We start from the raw sequence: 21,718 nt of genomic DNA on the forward strand, positions 1-21,718 counted from the left end.
ACAGCTCCAAAACCATGGCGATTTAGGACAAAATAGGAACTACCGGTTCACTTGAACCGGTCCGAACTGGCAGCAGCCCACCACTGGTGAAAAATAATGAGAAAATCTAAACAGTGTCAACAAGGTTTTCTAATTGGCCCACCTAATAAAATAAATAGACCCAAGAGTCAACCATGCCAACCAAGTAGGGAGGCCTTCTAACCTATTTTTCATCCTGCTGTGTCAGTCATACCATGCAGCAGCTGAAATACAGCAAGAGAGATCGAACAGTGAATGGGGGAATTAAGAGAATGACACCATCCATGAGACTTGCTCTCATAAAGGCATCTACAGTGTAATCAAAATAACCAAGATGGCAGGCAGAACAGTCATCTTGATTTTACACACACACACACACACACACACACACACACACCAGTATTTGGCCAGTGTGCATAACTGATACCTCATATGTCTGTTTTTCCCCATCAATGGGAAATAGCCCAATTATTTCTACAAAGTGGGGAATTTTGAGTGAGTTAACTTGAGGTAAATGGCTGGTTGGTGCTCATTATAGGACATGGTGTTGTTTTAATTGAACAATGAGAGCAGTAAGGCAAAAATTGGCTCTTGGGGAAATAGACCAAAATTTCTTGAAAGGAAAGCACAAAGGCTATGGGCTCCTACTTACAAACAAACAATTTTGGTGAATAGTTGAATGAAAGAAATCCCAGGGCTGCAGAGTAAGAATAGGAAATTGTAAAACTACCCATGAAGACCAGTGGAGTCCTTCTGCATTGTCACCAAGAAAAGCTACACGAAGAGGTCAGGGTCACTTGGAGTATAGCTGAGTTCAATTCAGAGGGAATTACACTTTATATTACACTTGAGATAATATTTTATTCTCACACACACACCCAATATCTTATCCATAAATGGACATTCGCTTCGTTATTGTTCATTATCCATTTAATTAGAGAGAGAAAGAGAAAGAGAAGAGAGGGAGGGAGGGAGGGAGGGAGGGAGAGAGAGAGGGAGACACATAGAGAGAGATACCTACCGTATTTTTCGGAGTATAAGATACACCAAGGTTTTGAAGAAATAAATTAAAAAAAGTTTTTGCACTCTGCAAACCTCCCAAAAACGGCCCGTTTTTTTGCAAAAACGGGCCCATTGTTTTTTTAAAAAAAGGGCATGAATAGTCTTTAGGAGGCTTGTAAAGTGCTCCGGGGGGGGGGGGGCAAATTGAGCAAAAAAGGGCCCATTTTTTGCTCATTTTTGCCCTTCCCAACCCCCAGGAGCACTCTGAAAGCCTCCTAAAAGCTATACATTTTGGTGAAGAGGGCAGAGCTTCGGGAGGCAAAAAATGCTGTATTCAATGTATAAGATGCACCCAGATTTTCAGCCTCTTTTTTGAGGGAAAGATGTGCATCTTATACTCCAAAATATACAGGTAGATAGACAGAGGTAGGCAGGTAAGTAGGTATAGGTATAGGTATAGGTAGGTAGATAGGTAGGTAGGTAGGTAGGTAGGTAGGTAGGTAGGTAGGTAGGTATAGATAGATAGATAGATAGATAGATAGATAGATAGATAGATAGATAGATAGTCAGTCGTTGATTTACGATTGAGCCCAATATTTCTGTTGCTAAGTGAAACATTTGTTAAGTGAATTTTGCCCCATTTTACGACCTTTCAAGCCAGTTCTTAAGTGAATTATTGTTAGTAATAGTTATTAAATGAATCTGGCTTCCCTATTGATTTTGCTTGTAAGAAGGTACAAAAGTTGATCACATGACTCCCAGGACTCTGCAACCGTCATAAATATGAATCATTTCCAAAGGGTCCGAATTTTGATCATGTGACCATGGGAATGTTGCAATGGTCATAAGTGTGAAAAATGGTCATAAGCCACATTTTGGTGCCTTTGTAATTGTGAACAGTCACTAAATGAACTGTTGTAAGTCGAGGCTTCCTTGTATATGTAGATCTATATATAATGCAACTAAAATATTCAAAATCAGTGAAAGAAACTGGCCATTAGAGTCTCAGATTTTAAAAGGAATGAAAATAGTAAAGAAAGAAATTGATTAATGTAAATGAGGGAACAAAGGTGCCCAGAGGATCTATTTGGTGTACTCCGAAGAAGACAAAATGCAAATTAGAAATCCGTTGAATAAACTGGTGGTTGTGAATAGATAACAACCAAACTGTATTTCATTAAGATTTGCTCAGGATTGTTTTTTTTAATCAGATGTTAAGAATCTATTTATTCTAGTGAACAGATGTTCCTTCTGTCAGACCTCTAACGATTGGGAGAAGAAGCTGGAAGCAGCCAAGCAAAAGAAGAGGGGAGGAATTTGGAAAGCAGAACAGTGATCAAATCCAGAATCTCTCAGTAGGTGGACTTCAATTCCCAGAACTCCCCAGTGGTTGAGGTTGAGAAATGGAGAAAAAGCAAAGAAGACATTCAGTACCTTCTGGTCTGTGCCTTCTTTTACTTTATGTCATTTCATTCATGTGTGAGGGATGATGTATGAATGTATTTTTAAAATGACTATGATAATGATCCATCATTGTTATTGTATGTACACTGGGAGCTTATGCACACGAGACAAATTCCTTTGACACTTGGTCAATAAAGTAAAAGTAAATGTTCCCCACACACATATGTACTAGTCATTCCCGACTCTAGGGGGCGGTGCTCATCTCCATTTCAAAACCAAAGAGCCAGCGCTGTCCAAAGACGTCTCCGTGGTTATGTGGCTGGCATGACTGAACACCGAAGGTGCACGGAACCCTGTTACCTTCCCACCAAAGATGGTTCCTATTTTTTCTACTTGCATTTTTACATGCTTTCGAACTGTTAGGTTGGCAGGAGCTGGGACAAGTAAAGGCTCACTCTGTTACGCGGCGCTAGGGATTCGAACCGCCGACCTTTCTGATCGACAAGCTCAGCATTTTAGCCACTGAGCTACAGCGTCCCTTGGCTTATAAATAATTCTAATTCTAATTCTAATGCAAGGCTGCAGATCTTGGTTCCAAAAGCAATGGGGGGTGGGGGGGACACTAGGTAACCTCAAAGAGATTCTAATGTGTTTGGGTGATCCTACTCAGGACTCAGGAAGTTGTGCAAAATTGGGTGGGTCGTGGGTTTTGCAAGAAAGAGAAATGGCCCAAACACCATTTTTGTTTCCAAGAGATAATGATGATGTTCGTGTTCGAAGAGGACTTTGACATCTAATGGATTGTGGACTGTCCATGGTGTGTCCGCAGGTGGCTGGTAAGGCCTATATGGGCACAGAATGTTCTGCCACATGTCAGGCAGACATGTGTGGGCATCATTGTTGCAGCATTTGCAGCTCTGGCTTTGCAGAGTGTTCGCGCCTCTTGTGCTGTGGTTGTCCTTCTGTCCTCAGATGTCTGGCAGCCTTGGTGGATCAGCATGCGCCATGTGGATCGATCTTGTGCCAGGGTTTCCCAGGAGGTGGTGTCGATATCCAGGGACTTGAAGGAGGCTTTCAGCGTGTCTTTGTATCAGTTCCTTCCTGTCCCCCGTGCGATCGCTTTCCTTGAGGCAGCTCACCATAGAGGAACTGTTTAGGGATACGGTGGTCTGGCATCCTTGCAACATGGCCTGCCCAGCGTGTCTGGGCTTTCATCAGCAGGGTGTGAATGGATGGCAGGCCTGCTCTGGAGGGGACGTCCGTGTCTGGCACCTTGTCCTGCCACCGGATCCTCAGACGTCTGGGGAGGTAGGTAGCATGGAAGTGGTTCAATTGCCTAGCGTGCCTCCTGTATACAGTCCAAGTCTCACTGCCATACATCAGGGGAGTTAGCACTACTGCTCGGTAGACTTTGAGCTTTGTAGCAAAGCTTATTCCACAGCTGTCAGTAGTCCGCCAAATGCAGAGCTTGCCTTGGTGATTCTGCAGTTGACCTCGATGTCAATTGTCACCTGCGGGAGAGGGTGCTGCCATGGTATGTAAATTGGTCCATTGCTTGCAGCTTTTGCCCCCTCACTGTGATGATGGGCTCTTGGTGTTGGGCTTTCAGAGCTGGATGGGGCATCATCTCAGAGATGAACCACTCATTGGAAGACAGGAAAAGAACACCTTACTCCTAACTAAAACCTCCTTATGTTGAAACGAAATGCATGTTTTGGAATTGCAGCTGCTCGTCGTCTCATGTAGGTCAGCCAGGAGGACATTATAGCTATGGGTAGGCTAAATTCCCAATCCCTCCCATATTTTTGAGGGAAAAGGACATTTTTGGCTTACGAAGGGGGCTTTCAAAATGGCAACTTCAAGACTTCAACTCCCAGCATTTCTGGTTGAGCAATTCTGGGAGTTGAAATCCACAAGTTGTGAAGTTGCCAAGGTTGGAGCCTCTTGGCCCCAGCTCTTCTGCTATCTTGCTTATCAGTGTCTTCCCCCCAATCCTGGATAGCAATAGCAATAGCTCTTAGACTTATATACCGCTTTGCAGTGCTTTACAGCTTTCTCTAAGTGGTTTACAGAGTCAGCCTCTTGCCCACAATAGTCTGGGTTCTCATTTTACCCACCTCAGAAGGATGGAAGGCTGAGTCAACCTTGAGCCTGGTGAGATTCCAACTGCCAAATTGCAGGCAGCCGGAAATCAGCAGAAGTAGCTTGCAGTACTGCACTCTAACCGCTGCGCCACGGCGGCTCTTAATCTCAGTGGATCAAATGGATAAACTCCTAAACCAATGAGCTGCAGTTTTCTAATACTTCTTTTTCAAGCAAATCTTGAGAGTCTATCTTGGAGGCCCAGAGGCATTTATGTAAATAAAAATAGTTAGAGAGGTATGCCAGCTTCAAGTTTTCAATTGAAATATTATTTAAAAAGAAAGAAAAGAGGAATGCCAGGCGATGCTTTGCATACCAAGAACATCTGAAGGCACACTGGCACCATGGGCACTTTTACCTACCCATAGTGCTTTTTTTTTTCATACCAGTGCAAATTTTTTTTAGTGCATATTGGAACACTATCAAAGTTTCCTCCTGTGATTGACATCTTTCATGAGAAATTGTGGCAGGGGGTTTTCACACATAGGAAAAAGGAACCTTCTGCATAATTTAAAAACCCAATCTTTAATTTGTATCCTTATCATTTATTATCAACTAGCTGATAAACCGGCGTTGCCCAGGTATTTATAGACGTTGAACTGTTTGTCTGAGAGAGAGCCATTGAAAGGGGCCTTTATTCCCCCTACTCCCATGCCCATCATCCCTGCCCTCTCCCTTCCCTCTCCCATGCACTCCTCTTTTCCACCCTGTCTACGATCCTGGTACTTTGCCCCAAATCATAAGACGCTTCCCCATTGGCCCACTGGAGGGTGAATGTCACGGCTGGCTTTCCAGAGGAAGCTGAGAAGGACTAACATCACAAACGCCATACTTAACTCTCCTTAATGGCCCAGGCATTCCAGAGTTATGCTGGAACACACACACACACATACCCACCAGGGGTGTCTTACCCACCCAGTATTTATTTCCAGAGGGTAAGTCATCTGTGTATCAAGTTTGGTTAAAATTGCTCGAGGTGCTCCAGAGTTATGCTGGAACATACATACATACATACATCCTTTTTTTATAAATAAATAAAAAATAGGAAAAAAATTTATACATACATTATATTATATACAATTTATAAGAAGAAAAAATTATTAATTTGCACCATTATTATTAGTAGTAATATTTGCATTTGTGTTTATTAGCAAATACAGTACGACAGTACTCAAGTATTTTCACTGAAAGAGGAAAAAGTGATGTGCACATATTGAAAGGCAATCAAAGTGATGGTGAATCAGTTATCCCATGCTTCATGTGGAAAGCAAATATAAAAAACATGGTGGGAGAATGCCATCATGGCCAGGTTACATTTCCATTCCAAAATGAAAAGTTTTAAGAAACGGACCAAGTTTAGACCAGATACAAAGCTAAATTGAGCCAAGTTCCACAAAGGCAGAAAAATGTCATCTGCGGCCAGGGTCTTAATAGGTACATCCTACAATGAGGAACAATTTTATGTACAATGTCATCATCTGTGCTTACTTACAACTTACCCTTCATATAAGCCACATTTTTCCCTCTCCTTTTAGGGGCAAATCCAGATGGAAGGTTGGAGTGCCTGGGACAAGCAGAGAAGCCTACGATGCCCTGAATCCTATAGAGCTGTTGCTTAAATCAGTAGCCAGCAAGATGGGTTATACCTGCAGAGACTCGTCCAGTGCAGCAGAGTTGAGACTCGTACTGCCGCTTTTCACAGGGCTACAATACGTAGCCCGATCTCTTAGCACCACCATGAAGGTGTCCACAATGACTCCGAATAGAGCTGGAAGGGACCTTGGAGGTCTTCAAGTCCAGCACCCTGCTCAAGCAGGAGATCCTATATCATTTCAGACAGGTAACTGTCCGGTCTTCAAAAATATATATATATATATGTGAAAAAAGCAAGGTTTGAAATCATTCATTTATTTGGAATATTTTCTTTTCTAATATTTTCTTTGGAAAGCATTAAGAGGCACCTAGCTGCAGTGCATTCTAGGCTGTGAGGATCACCACTGATTTTCAGCAAGAATGGCTGGTTTTATTACAGGTAGTCCTGGACCTAGGACCAAAACTGAGACATGAGCAAGGCAGTTGGTTAAGCGAGTTGCACCCCGTGTTATGATCTGTTTTGCCATGGCTGTTAAGTGAATCATAAAGGTAAAGGTTCCCTTCGCACATGTGCTAGTCGTTCCCGACTCTAGGGGGCGGTGCTCATTTCTGTTCCAAAGCCGAAGAGCCAACGCTGTCTGAAGACGTCTCTGTGGTCATGTGGCCAGAATGACTAAACGCCGAAGGTGCACGGAACGCTGTTACCTTCCCACCAAAGGTGGTTCCTATTTTTCTACTTGCAGTTTTTATATGCTTTGGAACTGCTAGATTGGCAGAAGCTGGGACGAGTAACAGGAGCTCACTCCGTTACGCGGCGCTAGGGATTTGAACCACCGAACTGCCAACCTTTCTGATTGACAAGCTCAGCGTCTTAGTCACTGAGCCACCACATTCCTTGTAAATGAATCATAGCAATTGTTAAATGAACGGGAGTGGCGGTTAGGTAAATCCTGCTTCCCGCATTGAGTTTGCTTGCCAGAAGACAACTAAGGTGGTCTCAAATTGCAGTCACATGACCTGGGACACTGCGACCTTTACATGCCATCTACCAGGTGCCCAATTTTTGATCGCGTGACCATGCGGATGGTGCAACAGTTGCAAAGTGCGAGGACCAGTCACTTTTTTCAGTGCTGCTGTAACTTTGAGAGGTCACTAAATGAATGGTCGTAAGTAAAGGACTACCTGTATTCATGTTTCTGTACCTTCGTACACCAACAGCTGGTCCTCTCTTGAAGTCCTCTCTTTATATCAGGGACTTGATAGAAAATATCACATAAAATGTTTATGTTTAACCACCTTGGTCCACGTGCCTTTTCTGCTATGGAGAAGACACAATTTTGGGCCAAGTATTATGCCCTCATCATTTTTGTAAGATTTGGTCTGATTTATTCTCACCGAGCATGTCCTGCTAAGCAACTGCTGATATCTTTCAACCTGACTGCTGGCAGGAATCTAATATTGTGGTGACTTATTCTTTATTTTTGCACTTCTCGATTCAGAAATCCTTGAAACTCACATAATTCAGTATTGCTATTCTGCCACGTAAACATGTATCTCTTTGTACTATTCTATAAAACACCCTGGAATGCTTTCAGGTAGATCAAGGGAGCGCAAACACTTTAGGAAATTAAAAAAGGAAAAAGAAATAATCTTTGACAGGGGCGTCCATATGGGAAGAGACCAAGGAAGTCAAGAAGCGCGATGGCGTGCGATCAAAGTCCCACCTTTTCTACGTACTTCAACCACATCGTTATGGCTGACATCTTGACTTTTTGGGCCCTCCCCCTATGGTCACTCCTGGCCAAACAGCAAACAGATGAAGAAGAGTGCTAGAAGAGAACTCCCTCCCTCTGTTTAACCCATCCTGCTAACTACAAATCTAAGCAACAAACAGCTATGGATCAACTCACAGCAGGACTCCTTTAGCAATAGAGTAAGGCTCAGACACTTCGTAAGGCAATGCCAGACCAGGGATAATCTGAGGCAACTTTGTTGGTCCCACACACTGCATCCTCTTCATCTGAGCCTGAAAGAAAGAAAAACAAGGGTGGGAGGCTGGAAAGGGAGGCGTAAATAGGCAGACGGTGGCAAAATTATCATTTCTGATCATGGATCCATAGCAGTTCTTGGCAGTGATGAAATTTTTTTACTACCAGTTCTGTGGGCATGGCTTGATGGGCATGGTGTGGCTTGGTGTGCGTGGCAGGGGAAGGATACTGCAAAATCTCCATTCCCACACCACTCTCGACCCAGCCGGTTCTCCAGAACCTGTCAGAACCTGCTGGATTTCAGTCCTGGTTCTTGGGTTTTGAAGAGTTAGATTTCCACAAAACGTAGCCTTTAATCTGGTCTGAGATTCTAGGGTTGCAAAGCCCAGTTATTTTATTTTTAAAAATAATATTATGCCATTTCTTCCAGGTACTAATGAGGGAAGTACAGATTGAACATACTATATGCAGGTGACAAATTATATGAAATATGCAACTCAATAAAGTGAGGGAGAATTAAATGGCCAAAGGCAGCATCTCCTCTGAACAACCATTATTATACTGTTAGGTTTTGCTTCAAACATGGGTGCTTTAAAGGATCTGTGCCAGAAGTGGTACTCAGCCAATTTGGACCAGTTCGTACATATGTGCACACCAGAGGTGGGTTCTGGCAGGCACTACTGCTGGTTTGCTCGTGGGCGCTGCGGGCGCATGCACAGTGCAATAAAAATTACTTTGAGCATGCACAGAAACAAAAAAGAAGATGGCGGAGCCTATGGCCCTGCCCGAAGAACTGGTTCAGGGGAGTGGCAGGCCTGGGTCACTGCCAGTTCCAGCGACCAAGACCACCAAACCACTACTGCGTACGAGCAAAGCACATGCGTGGAAAGTTGCATGCATGTACGGAAAGCACACATGCGCTCGCTCACAGTTGTGAACCAGTGGTAAACCTAAGTGAATTCCACCACTGATCTGTGCACTGTATTTGTTACCTAAATCCAATGTCCTCAGAACACTTTTTAAAAAGATAATGGCATTTTCAAACAGTAAAAAAAATGTGTTCTTTCCCATTTGAAATGCCGTTTCCCAACAAACATTCTGCATAAAAGCAAGACACTCTGGTAACGGTAAGATCAAACTTTTACCTTGGAGAAGTATCCAACTAAGTGGCACCCTTTCTCATCATTCTTGGTGAGAACATAGAAAAGGAATGGCTCAACGTCATAGTATAAGGTTTTATGGTCAAGAAAGAGCTTTGCTAACAAGCAAAGGTTTTGGCAATAAATCTTGCTGATATTCCCATCAACCTAGAGAGAAGAGAATTTTCACATCAGTATCTTAGCATAGCAGCAGCTCAACGCAACTCTACAAGGATCTGTCTGTGCCATTTATTCTTCCAGTGAAATGTACACAAGGTAATCCATTTTTTTCTATTTTTGGTTCATTTTCTCTAATTAGACATCAACTATGTTAAGCTTTAATAAGCTTAACAGCCATGAGGGGTGATGCAAAAAAGTAGAGAGTAACATTGCTCTCACTGTCTGTACTATCACATCTGCAAATAAGAATCTAATTTGTCATGTTTTGGAGTAGCTTTCAGATAGAATAGATCTGTTCCTGACTTCTTGCCAAGTATGTCTGCTACAGAGTGGCGTTTGGAAGATATCTGCCTGGCAGCTCTCCAAGCCTGATAAAGGTGTGTAGTTGTGAAATCTCATGAAAGACTGTTCGCCGGGATTTTGCTGGAGGAATTCCCTTTAACCTAAATAAAAGGGGCTTTATTGGGACAAGGGGATTGAATAACATGGGATTGAATAACAAGTGCCCATTCTTTTTTCCCACTTCCTAAAATTTCACCCAAAAAACATTGTAAGGCCAATACAGTAAATGGGGATCCAGGATACGTTAGACTATATATCACTGTATTTCTCACTGTGTAATGTAAATTAAGTTATAATCATTCACAGAACAGCAATCTTTCTAATGCAGACATGGGGTAAACTTCTTATTATAAAACACAGAGCTTTTTCAGAGGTCTAAATGCATCTTAATTATACACTTCAAATGCCATGTTTCTAGCTTAATTACCTCAGGAAAGAAGAAGATGAGATAAAGCTTTATCTCCACTTTTTTGAGATTTAATTTTCCATTTCCGTTCGTTAAACTGTCAAAGCAACATACATGACTTTCAGATCTGAGTAATTGTCTAAGAAATTCTGAAAAATACTTACGCTTTGAATACTGTTCATCAGGATGTAAACAAGATGAACTTGTATTTAAATTTAAATTTATTGAGATAAATTTTATATGAACCTTCTCCTTCAGGATTTAAAATTATTCATTATATGTGCAACAGATCCATTTTGTCTTGTGATGAAATCAAGATATAATTGACATATCTATCTTTGTTTTAAATATTATTTTGGTCTGATACATCTTAACTAATAAATTGTAGAGGCATATAGTTTTTGTTTTTATTTTATACCTACTGTTTCAGATTTTCCACCCAAGTAAATAACACAGTCACAGTTAATGTTATATTTTGTGATTTAGTCTCCATTGTTAATATACTATTATATTTATTTGCTTCACTTTTTGTTCTTTTCAATTTTTACTGGTCACTGAATAAATAAGGATTATAGATTTGAGTTTGAGTTTTTTGAGTTTTATTGAGTTATTGAGTTTAAATAAATTACTTGAAATAAATTAAGGTTGCCCATTCCACCTGGAGCTCATTTTTCATTGTTTTATTTTTTTTCAACTATTTTTTTCAATTTTTTTTAATCATTGTTTTATTTAATTGAAAAATTACCCCATCAATTGTACAAAGAATGCCAATGATATGTGTAGGCTGATGCCAGTCTAAACAATGACCTTTACATTCATTATCAATCCATTCCTCAACAGGGGATAAGTTATTTATAAATAAACAATGAACTCTTCACCACTCATATTAATGAACCAACCAGGAAGCCAAGGAAGGAACTAGGAAACAGTAACAGCAGCAAAAAGACTTTCTGCTGGAAACAGTCAATGTGAAGTATCAGAACATTTGGTAAGATTAAGAATTATATTTCGCTGTACAATAAACCTATTACCGAGATGGCATACGTGCCACAGGTGGCATACAGAGTTCTCTCCGTGGGCATGTGAGCCGTTGCCCAAGCTCAGGTCCACTCTGCATGCACCCACGCCTCCCGCCGGCCAGCTGGTTTTTAAGTCGCTGCTGCGCATGTGCAGGGCACATGCGGGAGACATGTGTCCATGTGTGGGGGAGGGGGTGTTGCACGGGCAGGCGTGGGGGAGTGCAGGGACGTGCTCCACAGCCTGTTTTTGGCCCGGGATGCTGCAGGAAGGCCTACTAGGTCCAAAAGGGGAGGTGGGGAGTCACACGTGCATGCACAGGGGATGGGGGAGCAGGGGGATGTTGCACACACATTGCATTATAGATGCAATGGTGCATTCTTTTGGCACGCGATAACAAAAAAGTTAGCCATCACTGACCTATTAGGATGGACTCTAATAAACCAAGGAAAACACAGCTCAAAAATATTGCCTAGGTATCTATAATCTTCAACCACACACAGTACTTACTGAGGGCAATGGAGTATCACCTACCTCAAACACGGAAAGGTCCTTCCTCCTGTAGATCTCATTGGCTGGAGGATGAAACCAGCCACACTTCTTCCCATGCCTTAGCAAGATATTTTTACTTTTCATGTATTTAAGACAGAATTCACACAAGAAAAGCTTTGATAGTCTGTTGAAGTTTAAAATCAGAGTATCAGTATGAAATGCTTTTGAACAAATTACAGTTATCCTTTATTTCTTCCAGATGAATTAAAGAGACAGGAAGAATAGGTCAAAACAGATATTCTGCCATACCTGGAATTAAACGAGCTGCTTACATTGATAATAATCAAATACCTGTTTAATAATATAGATCCCAAAGGAATGCAACAACTGCACAACTCCCTGTAAATATTGCATTAGTTCAGTTGGAGCCCATCGTCCCTACTGAATAACTATCGGTGAATATTTTGTAAGCTAAAAGAAGCAGAACCATAATTTGATACCTACAGTATTTTTTTGGGAGGGGGGGGAGAATCGAGCTCATTTTAAAAATTATTTCAATGATAATAAATAAACTAAAAACTAACATTTCTTTTTTTTTAAAGATTTTTATTAACAAACATGTAAAATACACACACACAAAAATTAGACGTATACCACATTTATACAATACAGTGCGAACAGGAATTTCCTGTTTTTTATCTTAGCAATCATCAATTGATATCGCTCACATTATATTATTTCCCCTTCTATCGTATTTCATTTAGATTTCACCATTCTTAACCCTCTTATTTTACTCATAACTATTATTTTTGAGTGTTGTTATATTCTTTCATTGATTTTTGTTTCTTTCCTCCATCCACCTATACCATTTATCCCATATCTGGTAGAATTCTGATTCTTCCTTTCCCTGTATTTCTTTCGTTAGTTTATCCATTTCGGCACAGTCCATAATCTTTCTTATTATTTCATCTTCATTTGGGGTTAAAAACTAACATTTCTATATATGGTTTCAGGAACAGAGTTCTATACTACAGAATTCAACTTTCACCTAGCCTTTGAATCTGAGGCGTCTTGTAAATGGTAGCAGCTATAATTGATGCAATGGGCTGGGATTGAACCAGGGGTTTCTGACGGCATTACTGCCGGTTCAAGGACATGGCGAGCATGCCGTCCCTACCGGTTCAGCGACCCAGTCACCATTTCCACTACCGGTTCCACTGAACCAGTGCAAACCAGTAGGAACCCAGCTCTGGATTGAATGCATCATAATATGGATCACATTTTCTTCCCATTCTCTGCAAATGTATACATGGCATACCTACAGTATGTAAAGGGACAGTTCTCTTACCTTGCATATTCATGTGGATAAGGTGAGGAGTACCAGGTCTGGATCTCATATTTTCCAAATTCTATCACCGAAGGGTAACGTCCATTTACTTCTCCACCGTTTTTACAACCTATCTTCTATTAATGACAGTTTTTAAGAAAATGTATCAGTGTAGAATGGCTATTCCTTTTCTCCCACTATATTTCAATTTCAAATACTTTCCCCACCCTCCCTCCCTCCCCGATGATTATTTGCTTCTAGAGGTTAGGAGATACCTGGCTACAGGTAGCAACTTAAAAATGGCAGTGGTCACTCCAACAGAAACATGAAGTCTCCTTGGTATTTAAGCATTGAGAGCAAATGTGTAGTCCAGCCAAATAGCTTAAGGACAGCTGTGTAGGAAGGCTACTTAGCCCTACTACAAATAGTCCTCGACCTACAACCACAACTGAATCCAAAATTTACATTGCTAAGTTAAGAGAGCTGTGTTCCAGTGGTAGGATTCAGCCAGTTTGCACCAATTCGGGAGAACCGATTGTTAGCTTTCTGAGCAATTTGGTGAACTGGTTGTTGGAAGAATTCATTAGAGCAGAGAACCAGTTGTTAAATTATTTGAATCCCACCACTGCTGTGTCCCATTTATGACCTTTATTCTCCACAATTGTTAAACAGGTCACTGGAGTTGTGTGCATGAGGATGTTAAGCGAATTGGGCTTTCCTCGTTGACTTTCCCTGTTGAAAGCCAATTGGGAAGATTATAAAGATGGAGATCATATGACCCATAAAGATGGAGATCAATGACCCATAAAGATAGAGATCACGTGACCCATAAAGATGGAGGTCATGTGACCCATAAAGATGGAGATCACGTGACCTTGGAACGAACATCGGCTTTGGATAAACTATTAAGTAAATCCTCAGCTGAAACCAGAACTAAATTTTGCTTTGAAGTTGAAGAAAGCTCAGTTCCTTTATTTTTAAACATTTTATTTTTATTTAAAACACTGGACTTTCTTAATCTTTAATACAATAAGTGGTTTCCCTCTAAAAGCATAAAAAGGTATCTTTTCTATGTGTCAAAGTGATATGACACTTGTCATAAATACGAGCCAGCTGCCAAGCCCCTGAATTTTGATCATGGGACCACCATGGGGAAGCTGCAGCAGCCGTAAGTGCGAGAAACAGTCATAAGTCACTTTTTTCAGAGCCGCTGTAACTTTGAACGGTCACTAAATGAATAGTTGTAAGTCAAGGACTACCTGCAAATAATTTTTTCTCTTTTAAAAGCATCTAAGTTTGTTCTAATTTTCGTACTCAAACTCAGATTTGGAAAAAGAAAACTGAACTGAACTTAAAATAGAAGGACAATTACGGTAAGCATGGGTTAAAATATACGAAACATGGACATATATCGAACTTTTAAGATGATGAACAAAGTGAGATGTTTACTGCTTGTTATTCTATATAGTAGATTAAGGGAATTGTAATGAACATTGAACAGTAAGGATTGCCATTTATAGACAATTAAGGGTAAACTAAACCAAGATATGGAAAAATGGAGAGGGAACATGAAATATGGGGAAACTATTGAGATTTAAAGACAGAATCACAAATTGCGGGCATGTAAGGATGTATATAATGCTGAGAATAGCTGGGAAATGTAACCAGGTCTACATTTCAGCCAAAATTAGGCAGGGGTGGTTGGGTTTAAAAGTATAATGACTATATATGTATACTTTTTTATTCTCTCTTTTTTTAAAAAGGAAGATATATGTTAAAATTAAATATGTATACTGAAAAGGAATTATAAATACCATCAACATAAAATGGAGCTCACTCAGAAACTGAAATACACCAAGTAAATGAGATGAAGAGTGGGAAGTAGAGGAGAGAGGTAAGGGAAGAAGAGAGGGATAGGAGAGAGGGGGGGAAAGAGGAGGAGAGAAAGGAGTGGAAAGGGGAGAGAGGAGGAGAGGAAGGGGAAGTAGTGAAGAGAAGGATGACAGAGGGAAGAAAGGTAGGGAGGGGGAGGAGAGAGGGAGAAGAAAGTGATGGATAAGGTACAAATATGGTGTATGGAGAGCAGAAGAGCCAATAATCGTATTTGGGAGTTGATGGTAAAATGAATTGATGTAAACATTTAATAATACAATACAATGTTGGCTATGTAATAGTATACATGTGATTATATGTTATGAAAATGAAAAAATAAAAAACTTTATATACATAAAAAGTTGTTCTAGACAAAGCAACTACTAGAAACGAAGAAAAAAAAAGAAAACACTTAAAAATTGGGCATAGAGCATATCAGCCCAAAGAAGAGATTATTTCTTAGCTGGGAGACAAACTCATCATCAACAAAATTCCTGTCAATGTTATATTACATAATTATATGTTTCAAGTTTACATTTCTAAAATCAGAATGCAGAAGGCCAACATTTAAAGAATAAACGTAACCACTTCTAAGACATTTTTAAAATTATGTTTGTTTTGAATAGAAGAAATACACACCCAATGTTAAATTTCAAGGAGAATCAAACAATTAAATTAAATTAAATACAATTAAAATTACTACCACTGTTGAGTAGAAGATTATGTCTGACACCTGCCCTCCTGCTTACCTCCATTGCCAGTTCCTGGGCCTGTTTAAACATGTTCAAATCTTCTTCTGTAACAAAGTTCTTGCTTCCCACCACAAACAGATCTGAATTTTCTTGTTTGATGCTTATTTTGATTTCTGTACCTGTTGTTTAAAATCAGCAGAGAATTTCTTCACCAACATGAGGGCAAAAAGTATCTTAAACTAACAAAATGGAACTTCTGTTTCTCTTTCTGGACAGTTTTCCTGCTTTCAAACCCTTGAATTTTCCATTGAGATAATACATCTATCAATTTTAAGTACCTTGACCATTAAAAAAACTCTGGGCAAATATTTAAAAGATGTTTAAATATTTTACATCTGTTAAAATGCTTATTACACTTTTCATGCTTCTACTGCTGTGAAATCCTACATATAAAAATGTATCATACAGTTGCATTAACCTAATCTTAAAAAGAATATCAAAAGCAGATTAGAAATAGAGGAATATATGGGTATTTTTACTTCATAAAGATATGTTTTAAAAAAAACAAACCAGAAGAAATAAATTTCACAATCGTACAGATTCAGCGTTGTGTAGCAGGATGGCGTTTTTCATGGAAGAAAAGCAAATGGAGGAGAAGGAAGATGAAATGCCGAAATGGGGGATCCTAACCATATGCCAAAATAGGACCGTAAGCACAGAAAGGGCGTCGAACGCGATGAAGTGGCTACCGATATGCAACCAGAAAAAAGCGCCAGCAAAACCATGGAGAGATGAGAATGTGAAAGCCACAGCAGGCACATGACGACAAATGAGATGAGGCAGCATTAGTTGGGAAAGCGCTTTGGCAGGGTTAGTCAGCATTAGTTACAAGGTCAATATGCTCACTGCTTCCGATATAAGAGTGAAGTAAGAACAACCTGGGTGACAAAATAAGAATTTGGGTCTGGGAGGGATGCAGGTTTAATTGGGCGCTTGGACCTGTTGCTTACCATCATCCTGATCAGGCTTAATTCTTCCGGCTGCCAAGCTCCCCTTCCCTGGTGGCGAGGGGGTCCCCATCTGAGGGGTCACTTTATACTTTAATCTGCCTAGAACCACGTGCTTTTTAAGGAAGGTTGTCTGCTCGAAGCCAGCAACTGCTTTGAAAGCATGTCCTCTAGACACAGCCCACCCAGTGGTGGTGGTGGGAGGAGAAACCAACCTATCGCTAATCTCTTCCTTTTCACAGAAAGCAGGATTGGGCGCGGGCGCGGGCGAGAATGCTGCTTTACGATGCCAACGCTTGGGAGGGGCATAACATGGCTGCCCCTTCGGGCGCGACTGTCCCTGAGCAGCGTAAATATGAGAAAGTCCATCAAAAAGCTGGCTGTGATTAGGAAGGCCGCTAAAGGAGAGCGCGAACGGCTGACCGGAGGAACTCTGGGGAGAACCAGAAGAGATGGAAGTGCCGGATTTTTGTGAACTGGGGCTGTGAGCAGAGGTGGGGGCCGGGGGCGGAAGTGAAGAAGGTTTTAGCTTTTGTGTGGTACCTGTAGCCAACACATGAGAAGTACAGGAGGGTTTCTGGGAGGCCATTTTCCTTGGACGATAATGCTTTGAAAAGTCAATTATTTCACCTCGTGATCTGCGACCATCGGGTGATGGTGTGAAAAACTTAGTGAGGCCATCAATGAGCCCCTGGGTTTTCTTGTTAACGTTAAGTGTAGCGGCAGGTATGTAGGTGGAGGTGATGGTGGTGATTTTGGTGGCGGTGGCACCAGGCCAGGTGAGGTCTGTAACAGCCAATCTGCTGCTTGAATCCTTCACAGATGCAGCATGACCAGATGAAGGTGTGGTACAGACTTTAGTCTTTTGACCCCTACCAGGTGACCCCCTTCCTGGGAATGCATTCTTGGATCCTTCCGCACTGGGAACAGACCTAGCAGAGAAAAGTGAAGGAAAAGGAGAACGGTCAGAGGAGAGAAACAACATGCCGTATCTGGGTGCCCAGAGAATCAACTGTTCTGACCCAGCCTTTGCAAGCAATGAGAAACTGCTTACTCACAACTAAAACAACCCCCATTTTAAAACAGGGCAGAAACAGACTTTATTATGCACATTGGATAGACAGAACCAAAAAGAATTAGTCACAAAGGAGCGTCTTTTCCCCTTGTAAAACAGGGCACGAACAGTCTCTGTTCACATGAATACTCCAGATTAAAAATGTCCTTCAATGATTGAGCCAAGTAGAAACAGCCCCTGTTTACATTGGCTTGGGCAAATTCACTACCTATTACCGTGTTTCCCTGAAAATAAGACAGGGTCTTATTTTCTTTTGACCCTGAAAATAAGCGTGAGGCCTTATTTTTGGGGAGGTCTTATTATTTTTGAGGTGCAGGAGGCAGCCAGCGTGGTCAACTCACGGCTGCTGCTGTGTTGCAATATTTTCTGGGAGGGCTTATTTTAGTGTGCGCGCTCAAAAGCCCAATTGGGCTTATTATCCAGGGAAATCTTATTTTCGGGGAAACAGGGTATTTCCTAGCAAGAGACTCAGATGGCACTTCAAATATAGAGCAATTAGTTCCAACAAACCTGGTTATTCAAGTTGATTGATGTACACTAGAAAATAAATGGTTGTCTGCGACAACAAGCCACTCCCAAACCCCTACTATTTATTTCCCAGCCAGGGTGAAGCTGGCTAGCGTCTATGAGTTATTTTCCCTGAGAGCCGGCTTATTGTTTTCTGTTGCTCTCCTCTCCTCTCTACCCATACGTGCATCCCAAAGACAGCTGCGTTTCCACCTGGGGCGAACAGAAGGCCCTGGCTCTGCATCTGCCTTTGATTCTGCTTCCTCACTCAGAGCCTTCCAAAGGCTCAGAAGCCAGCCCAGACTCCCCCCCCCCTCCTCCTCCTCCTCCTCCTCTGCTGCTAGGTCTGCTGGAAACCGATGGGTCACAACCTCAACCTGCTTTCCTCACAACAAGAAAACAGGCCTAGGGTATAAGCTCACTCCTTTTGGGTGTTCACAGCAGACCTATTTAAGGGGAGCAGCTTGTACTGCCAAGCACAGGTAGTCCTCGACTTAATAAACATTCATTTAGTGACCGTTCAAAGTTAAAACAGCACTGTAAAAAGTGACTGGAGACAGTTTCTCACACTTAATGACTGTTGCAGCGTCTTCACAGGCACATGATCAAAATTTGGATGCTTGTCAGTTGGCGTGTATGTATGACGGTCGCTGTGTCCCGGGGTCATGCAATCCCCTTTTGCGACCTTCTGACAAGCAAAGTCAATGAGGAAAGTCAGATACTCTTAAGATCGTGTTACTAACTTAACAACTGAAGCAATTCGCTTACAAACTGTAGAAGAAAGATGATAAAATGGGGCAAAACTGACTTAACAACTGGCTTACTTACCAACAGAAAGTTGGGCTCAATTGTGGTCTTAAGGCGAGGACTACTTGTATAAATATAGTTTTCATCGTTTTACAGGTGCCACCTGCATGTAGACTTAAATCATGCACTTCCGTGTTTTTCAACCTTGGCAACTTTTCGATGGGTGGACTTCAACTCCCAGAATTCCCCAGTCAGCTTTGCTTTGTTGGCTGAGGAATTCTGGAAGGTGAAGTCCATCCATCTTAAAGTTGCCATGCTTGAGAAAAAACTGAGGTACTTCATTTACATACTCTGTTTCAATAAATGTCCTGGTAAAACCTTATTAAGATAGTTCCCATTCTATTTCAGAATAGGAACCTTCATAGCTCTAACTTTATTTTTAAAGCTGCTTGATTTTTATTTATTCTGATGATGATAATATGTAATAATTTTCAACCTTGGAAGGAAATATTGTTAGCCACCTGAAATAGAAAATGCAATGATTGTGAAGCATTCTGTGCATTAAGGGTGTTGTAAATCTGCAAAGAAGCATAATGCACTTTTACTAAGCATAAATTGAGAGTCACTCACACAAACACAAGATCCCTTCCATTCCCATATTTTCCACGCTTCTTAAAAACGGTTAAGCACTTTCCCAGAATAGACATTAAAGGTAAAGATTCCCATCTCAGATATGTGCTAGTCGTTCCCAACTCTAGGAGGCGGCACTCATCTCTGTTTCAAAGCCGAAGAGCCAGCGCTATCCAAAGCTGCCTCCGTGGTCATGTGGCTGGCACACAGAACGTTGTTACCTTCCTACCAAAGTGGTCCCTATTTTTCTATTTGCACTGTTACGTGCTTTCAAACTGCTAGTTTGGCAGAAGCTGGGACAAGTAACGGAAGCTCACTCCGTTATGCGGCACTAGGGATTCGAACCGTTGACCTTTCTGATTGACAAGCTCAGCATCTTAGCCACTGAGCCACCACGTCCCCTTAGGAATAGGCATTAATCATAGTTAATTACATTAAATTCAGACTACACTTTAACATTAACCATACCCCTCCAATGGAGGTTTCTGAAACAGTCCTAGAATTGCACTCGAGTAGAGGTGGGTGTAACAACCGGTACGCCCAAACCTGTCTGAACCGGCAGTGTCCCACCTCTGCACCCGAGCCATTTCATAGCAAGAAAACTAATAAGAAACAATTTTAAAAGTGATTAATAGGTCCAACGCCTAATGTTTTGTAAAGAGAAACTTCCTTGAAAATAAGAAAAAAAAAACCTGCCTTGTCTGCTATAGCCATTTATGTAAAAAGCTGAGCCCATTGATTTTCAGCCAGTCCTGTGAAAGCTTAGATAGCCAGAAGTCAGTTCTTCTTAACAGAGTGACGGTATGTTCTCTAATAAATTCTGCACAGATGTCAAACCTATGTGACAAGAAGTCAATCGCTTCCAGTAAAACATGTTCTTCCTTGAAGAAGGTCACAGCGTATATTGCCAAATTCTGAATTAAAGAACCTTGCGGGAATGGAACCCTGAGGCTACAGGCTGATCTGATAACCATGGTAGCAATTTAAAGACCTAATGCAATATAAAGTTAATACACTTCACCCAGCATAATATACAATTAGGACAGTTTAACCCTACTTATAAGAATGGTTTGTTTCATTGATTGTATGTGAGGTGGCATCTGGCAAATAAAATGCTTGCCTCAGGAGCATAGTTACAACTACAATACACATCCAGTGGGTCACCACAGATAAGCTTCAAGGCAATTTATTCTATTAAGGCAACAACAATAAAAACAAAATTCAGACAATATAGAGGAAGGCGATCCCCCAAATGTGGCATGCGCTCATATAACACATACATAGATGATTACTTATAAAAACACCACTTTTATATCGGCCATAAAATGCCACTTAAAGTAAATTAGTTTCTAAAGAAGAATGTGGTTCTGCATACCATTAAGAAACAAAATGCAAACACAGTAATTTATTTTTCTTTAACTGCAAAAAAAAAGTGTGCAAGCCTAGCAAAAAGTTACAGAGGCGTAAATAAAATTAAAAGGAAAACACACTGGGGAAGGAATGAGTGAGTAGTACTGAAATTTAGTGAGAAAGAACATACAGTTCGCTTAAGGAAGCACTGAAAGATTGAAGAAAGCACTTTTTAAAATAGTAAATGTCAGGCCCATCTCAATGGTATTAGAGATTAAAATGAGGATATTTCACTTTCTCGTTCATTTTACGAGAATGAATGAGAAAGTGACTATCCACAGACAGGAAGAGTTATCCAAGTGAAAGTCAACAGAAAATAGTGTAGTGACTTCAAATCAATTTAATCCCTTCCTACAACTCACTGAATATTAAATATTCTATAGAAGGCATCTCCCCCACTGCACACACACACTTAATGGAAGAACTATAAGTAACATTAACATGAAAAGAAAGGTCAACCTAAGGTAGCCATTTCGTTTAAAGAAAGTGACATCATTCCATTCGGTCCATCATTGAGTGTTCATTCTCATGTACTGCTAAGTTTATTAGCTACTGGCCATTGGCAATGTGATTACTCCTCTAATCTTTCCACGTAGCCATTTGAATATTTCAAACCCTGGCATTAGCTATGAAGCTACAGTTGTGATTGATTTCTCTCTCCTTTAGATTTTTTTAAAAACTCTGTCTTTATTATTTTTATAAATAACTCAAGGTAGTGAACATAACTA

General features: G+C 40.9%; 1 protein-coding gene across 10 annotated transcripts in view; it reads right to left on the reverse strand.

The window, feature by feature from the left end:
* Positions 1–21,718, reverse strand: part of KAT6B (lysine acetyltransferase 6B) — an 88,603-nt gene that overhangs the window by 25,214 nt on the left and 41,671 nt on the right. For 8 of the 10 annotated variants that reach the window (XM_032231832.1, XM_032231827.1, XM_032231833.1 and 5 more), the window contains exons 8-12: positions 16,625–17,553; positions 15,672–15,793; positions 13,072–13,187; positions 11,766–11,907; positions 9,293–9,454 (exon numbers count right to left, since the gene is read on the reverse strand). In XM_032231832.1, the coding sequence (XP_032087723.1) occupies positions 9,293–9,454; positions 11,766–11,907; positions 13,072–13,187; positions 15,672–15,793; positions 16,625–17,553 (1,471 nt within the window). The remainder of the gene's footprint in view (positions 1–9,292; positions 9,455–11,765; positions 11,908–13,071; positions 13,188–15,671; positions 15,794–16,624; positions 17,554–21,718) is intronic. The other 2 variants (XM_032231835.1, XM_032231834.1) reach the window with 2 other exon arrangements.

This window comes from Thamnophis elegans, chromosome 15 (genome assembly GCF_009769535.1).
Source record: "Thamnophis elegans isolate rThaEle1 chromosome 15, rThaEle1.pri, whole genome shotgun sequence".
NCBI lineage: Eukaryota > Metazoa > Chordata > Lepidosauria > Squamata > Colubridae > Thamnophis > Thamnophis elegans.